Raw genomic sequence first — 6,000 nt, 5'->3', positions numbered from 1 at the left:
ATTTTCGTTTAAATCTAGAGAGATGACTCCTTTTCATTTATCGAATTCTCGACCTCTTTCTTTGCAATTCCTCTGGAAAAATAAGTCCGTAGAATAATCATTATTTTGTCAGGCGTCAATTAGTCATCTTTAAAAAAAAAAAATTAATTAGGTCAGGTAACGTTGAACCTGGGGTGATCGGCTCGACCCCACAAAAGTTTTCCACTGTCTACCATGGTAAATCGGGGAATTGCACATAGAACCCCATCTTGATAGACCAACATTCTCAAGTTTGTTACCCATTAAGGAGAAAAATATTCAAAAATACGCTACAACTGAGTCTCGAACTCTAGATCCCTGACCTATCATTGGAGAGTCTAACTATGATATCTTGCCCCACGTGGGCCAATTAGTTACCTTTAGAGTATCTACAATAAGAGTAAATATTTTTCTCAAATATTCGTGTGGTTCACATGTCTATATCATCAATCAAATATCTCGCTCAAATATCTCAAATTTCATATTCAAATATTCCTCAAACCAAATATTTATGGGTTCACTCATCAAATATCTTAGGGCATCCATCTTAGGGGGTATTTCTCCAAATATACTCCATTGGAAGGGGATTTGAAATCACATGACATAGAGTCATATGGTGTCTCTTTCTTTATTTTTTTTTAAAATAAAATATATAACGGTAGAATTTAAAATATTTGAGAGTAGAATATTTAATAGGAATGTTCCATAAATATTTGATTTGTTGGATATTTGATTGTGGAATTTGAAATATTTAAGGAATAGATATTTAATTGATGATGTAAATATGAGGATCATAAATATTTGGAAGAAATATTTAATATTACTGTGCATACTCTTATAAAAAAAATCATATGTAAAACTTTTTGCCTGATAATTTCTAATATCCCAATCTCCACATGGGGATTTAAAATTTGGGGATATTTAGATACATACCCTCTTGAACTAAAACCTTTTACGGATGCTCTTAATTGAGTTTAGTTCACGTCTAGCATAACACAATGACGGTGGTGATTACAACAGCTAGCTAATTCATTAATAACATAGCAAGAATATTCATTACCCAATTAATAACCATGCGTTGGAACGCAGACTGGCGTTAAATCCTAAGGATCCTTGCTTGAAAAATTGCGAAGCGAAGGTGAAGCTCTGATTACCGACCAACTATTTCACTCTCACGCCATCAATTCGTTAAATTAAACGTCAATTGCTTCCGCAGCCTCCGTCTATAAATTTTGTGCGGAAATGTGCAACGGAAGCGTATCAGATAGCTAAGCTCCGAGCTAGCTAGGTTACTGAGTTAAGGAAGAGGGAGAATGGTGGCATTCGACGGTGCAGCGGCATTCAAGAGCATAGACCACTGCTCGTCGGTGGGCCGTGAGAGCCACACTGTGGTGGCTGACATGGACGGCACCTTGCTCCTCGGCCGCAGCTCCTTTCCCTACTTCGCCCTGGTGGCCTACGATGTAGGGGGCCCCTTGAGGCTCCTCCTGCTGCTTCTCGCCTCGCCTCTGGCCGCCCTGCTCTACTACTCCGTGTCGGAGTCGGCCGGCGTCCAGGTGCTTATTTTCGCCACTTTTGCCGGGGCACGCGTCACAGACATCGAGTCGGCGGCGCAGGCGGTGCTGCCCAAGTTCTACTCCACGGACCTCCACCCTGAAGCGTGGCGGGTGTTCTCGGCGTGCGGGCGGAGGTGCGTGCTGACGGCGAACCCCAGGATCATGGTGGAGCCCTTCTTGAAGGAATACCTCGGTGTCCATCTTGTGATTGGGACGGAGATCGAGGCGTACAAGGGCCGAGCCACCGGCTTCGTCAGCCGCTCCGGGGTTCTCGTTGGCCGGAACAAGGCTGCGGCCATGAGGAAGCAGCTGCCGGAAGAATCGCCGCAGTTAGGCCTGGGCGACAGGGAGACCGATTACCCATTCATGCAGCTCTGTCAGGTATTTATTTATGTCTTTAACAGTTAACTCTCTTTCTTTAATGCTATATTTATTTATTTATTTATTTTTCACATGAACGAATAGATTAAACTGCCTACGGAAATATTAATATACTAGTTCACAGCATTCTAGAATTTAAATATTTTGAATCACTAAAATATATTTTTTGAAATTTTTTAAATGTGTTTAATATAGACAACGTACTATAATAATCACTACCCTATATCAATTTATCTATCTACTAGGTATTTATATTTTTTATAAAATTAAACTAGTCTGTATGAGAAAGAAATAATTGGAAGAAGAAAGTTAGAGAACTTTTTTTTTGATAAAATAATTTATTTATGAAAAATAATTCTTAAAGGATTTTTAGTGAGAAATTAAATTTTTGTTGTGTTGTTTAAAGAGGGCATTAATGTTGTTGAAAAATATGTTTGTCTGATATAAATAGAGCATGTTTGGCCAATATAAATCGGATATGTCGTTTAGATATATCCATTCAAGTGAGTGATTTGACCAACCCAAATAGATTGAGCTATTCAAACCAACTAACTTAAAACAATTGGCCAATTAAATTGATTGATCCAATCAAATTTCACAAGCTCCCTAACTCTATTGAAGTAAATATCTCTTGTTTAAATTGGATTTAAACAAGATTGATCGATGCCCCTAGCTTGACTAGATCAGTTGGTCATTAGCTCGATTAGGCTCATCTCGACTTAATCAACTGCCCTATGCTCCTTAGGTTCAGCCTATCCTCACCTTGATTGACCCAATCAGGTCATCAAACCTGTCTACTGCAACTAAATTAAATGCCTTAATCAAATTATTTAACCAAATCTACCGATCATATATATTGCCCAATTCTATTGACTTATACCAATCAATCACCTGATTTTTTTTAGTTCCTATCATTAATGATTAGGTCAAACAAATGCTGATGAAAATTGAGATAAAAGAAAGTAATTTATTAATCGAGCCAATGACTTCTGAACCAAAAAAAAACATATTCTTAGCGGAGAATGATCAGAAACCGTCACACTGAATCATGAAACAATGACAGATATAATGCAAAGAGTTTGATTCAGTTGATTATGACACTCCAACTAGATGCTTGGCACTGAATCAATGGTCCCTCTGAGCAATGCGATGATTGAGATATGAAATATTGTCACGTTAAGTCGATCAAAATTTGACGTGTCCCAGTATATTTTCTCTCATGCCTTATCTCCTCTATATTGATTGATCTAATAACGAATTGACGGGAATCTTATTCGGACTGCACCAGCATATAGATTATATATTATGGCGAAGAAAGATGCATCTTAATGAGATCTATCGTCCAACCACCTTTAATGAGTAATAGTAGTGCATGCCTGTAACAGGAAGGCTACGTGGTGCAACCTAAACCAGGCTTGAAGCCCGTCCCGATAGAGAAGCTGCCGAAACCCGTCGTCTTCCACGACGGCCGGCTGGCCCTGCGACCGACGCCGCTGCTGGCCCTCCTCACCCTCCTCTGGCTCCCCGTCGCCTTCCCCCTCTCCTGTCTCCGCGTCGCCGCCGGATCGCTGCTCCCTCTGCGCTTCACCTATCTCGCATTCCGCGCGCTGGGCGTCCGCATCACGGTTCGCGGGACGCCGCCGCCGCCCCCGCAGAAGGCCACGGGTCGCTCCGGCGTCCTCTTCGTCTGCTCCCACCGTACCTTGCTCGACCCGGTCATCCTCTCAATTGCTCTCCGCCGCCCCATTGCTTGCGTCACCTACTCCGTCTCACGTCTCTCCGAGATCATCTCGCCCATCCCCACCGTGCGCCTCACTCGCGATCGCGCAGGCGACGCCGCCATGATTAAGAGGATGCTGCAGGAGGGGGACCTGGTGATCTGCCCCGAGGGCACCACGTGCCGTGAGCCCTTTCTGCTGCGTTTCTCCTCGCTCTTCGCGGAGCTGACGGACGAGATCATCCCGGTGGCGATGGCGAACAGCATGAGCATGTTCCATGGAACCAGGAGCAGGGGATGGAAGGGGATGGACTCGTTCTACTTCTTCATGAACCCCACCCCGGCCTACCATATCACTTTCCTCGACAAGCTGCCTGTCGAGATCACTTGCGGTGGCGGTAGCAAGTCCAGCCACGAGGTCGCCAACTATATACAGCGTGCGATTGGCTCAGTTCTCTCATATGAATGCACTCACTTCACCAGGAAGGATAAGTACATGGCCCTCGCCGGCAACGATGGCACCGTGCCGGAGCCGGAGAAGGCCGAGCAGAAATGAAAGCGCAAAGTTCAGGGTTGAGAAATAATTATACATTATATATAATATATAATATAGAATATATTTGTAAACCAAGCAAAGACAAGCTTGGACATCCAGTGTATTTCTCCATATATATTATTGCTGGGTTCTTCTACTGCATAATGTATGCTCGGTAAGGTTAATTTGTTGCCTTACCTTCAATGATAAATTAAAGTTTTGACGTACACTTGTGATGCCGTCTTTTTATCGTTCTATAATTGTCTAAGCTTCTTTTCTTAGTACGTGGCACGTAATTAAAAAATGTTGGATCCTTGAACCGCATGCTACTATGAACATTTCTTAATTTATCCTGATGACCGGTGAAAATTTTCCGTGGGACGGAACCGATCATCCCAAACTCGATATTATCCAATCTGATTAATCAATTTTTTTTTTTATAATTGTCTAATCTTCATCCACAAGGCTATGATACCGTGATAAGATGTCTAGATTGTCACTTAGATATTGACGGTTCAATCTCCAATTATAATATATTTATAGAAAAAAAAATTTCAAATGGAGAGCGCAATCAAAAAATACTGGACTTCTGAGTTAGTCATCGTATGTATTTTTCGATTTAACTTGATAACTAATGAAAATTTTCTTTAGGATCAAACCCATCATCCTAGATATAGTCAAAATTAATAAAAATTATTATTTTTATAATTGTCTAAGCTGGCCTATAATAGTGAACACAAATTTTATAAAATCTCTCTCTACGCATGATCTTTGAAGGGGTTGTATCACACACTAGTTTTGTTTAAGGTCAACTCAAAATTTCTAACATAGTGCATTATCAAAATACATAAAACTATATATTTTATAGTTTTATATTTGTCATGCGTACTTCGGTCTGTATATTCATATATCATGATTATACCCATTTATGAATTTTGACGTATGAGATAAATATCTCCTTTATATATTAATTATTATTCTTAAAATTAATAATAATTTGTGTTAAAAACGGATTATCGAAGTACTGCGAGTAAACGTATTCAATGATGATACGCACTTGCTGTAATTTTACATTATTTAAATCATAAACTAAAATGTAAGCCCACTTTAGCCATGCACACCACATTTTTAAGTAATCATATATTATGTTTTTATATGCGATGTTTATATTACATTATATTAGTGTATATACATATTATGTTTAAACATAAATTTACACAGTACACACAGTACTGGTTCAATTTATTCTTTACTATATGATTTTTAAATTTAATATAATGAAAATTTTAAGATATCTACAGACTACAGGTAGAGCTTTAAAATTAGTGTTTTATAACTCTCTTTGTAAAAAAAAATATTAAATCAAGTAACTTGCGATCGTTCGAATCAGACGAAAGTTTCTTACTTGTTACTAGAGTAAATTAAATCGGAAAATGTTCATGGTAGACTACCCAGAACTCCACCATCCCATAGTTACGTGTCTCATTTGGAGAAAAAAATCCTACAAATGCATTGTAGCTGGGATCAAACCGTCAATATATACATGGATGACAATTTGATGTGTCATTCCCCTACAATATAATGTAGCCCCAAAGGCTATAACTCTCTTCATAAAGATTACCTATATATGTAGGGGGCCTTCATAAAATTTGTCTCTCCTCTGTTGGGACTTATAAATCCAAGCCGCATAAATTCTAGACAATTGAAATAAGAACAGAAAAATAAGAACAAGAAGATATAGTTACATCAAAAGCATGACATAAAATTAAAGCATATATAAATAAACATGACAA

At 39.2% G+C, this 6,000-nt stretch overlaps 1 protein-coding gene across 1 annotated transcript; it reads left to right on the top strand.

Annotated features, from left to right (window-relative positions):
* The first annotated feature begins 1,297 nt into the window (after window positions 1–1,297).
* Window positions 1,298–4,253, top strand: LOC122049586 (glycerol-3-phosphate acyltransferase RAM2-like). The gene is made up of 2 exons (XM_042610957.1): window positions 1,298–1,955; window positions 3,341–4,253. Exons 1-2 carry the CDS (start codon window positions 1,332–1,334, stop codon window positions 4,226–4,228), a joined length of 1,512 nt encoding a protein of 503 aa, XP_042466891.1. The 5' UTR covers window positions 1,298–1,331; the 3' UTR covers window positions 4,229–4,253.
* The last annotated feature ends 1,747 nt before the right edge of the window (window positions 4,254–6,000 follow it).

This window comes from Zingiber officinale, chromosome 2B (genome assembly GCF_018446385.1).
Source record: "Zingiber officinale cultivar Zhangliang chromosome 2B, Zo_v1.1, whole genome shotgun sequence".
NCBI lineage: Eukaryota > Viridiplantae > Streptophyta > Magnoliopsida > Zingiberales > Zingiberaceae > Zingiber > Zingiber officinale.
Note: the sequence above shows the minus strand (reverse complement) of the source record. Positions and strands in the feature narration are given on the sequence as shown.

Bases quoted from the DNA above. Each gene is read 5' to 3' on its own strand.
- LOC122049586 (XM_042610957.1), top strand. From the start codon at position 1,332: ATGGTGGCATTCGACGGTGCAGCGGCATTCAAGAGCATAGACCACTGC. The intron at 1,956-3,340 runs GTATTTATTTAT...TGCCTGTAACAG, and splicing joins CATTCATGCAGCTCTGTCAG to GAAGGCTACGTGGTGCAACC.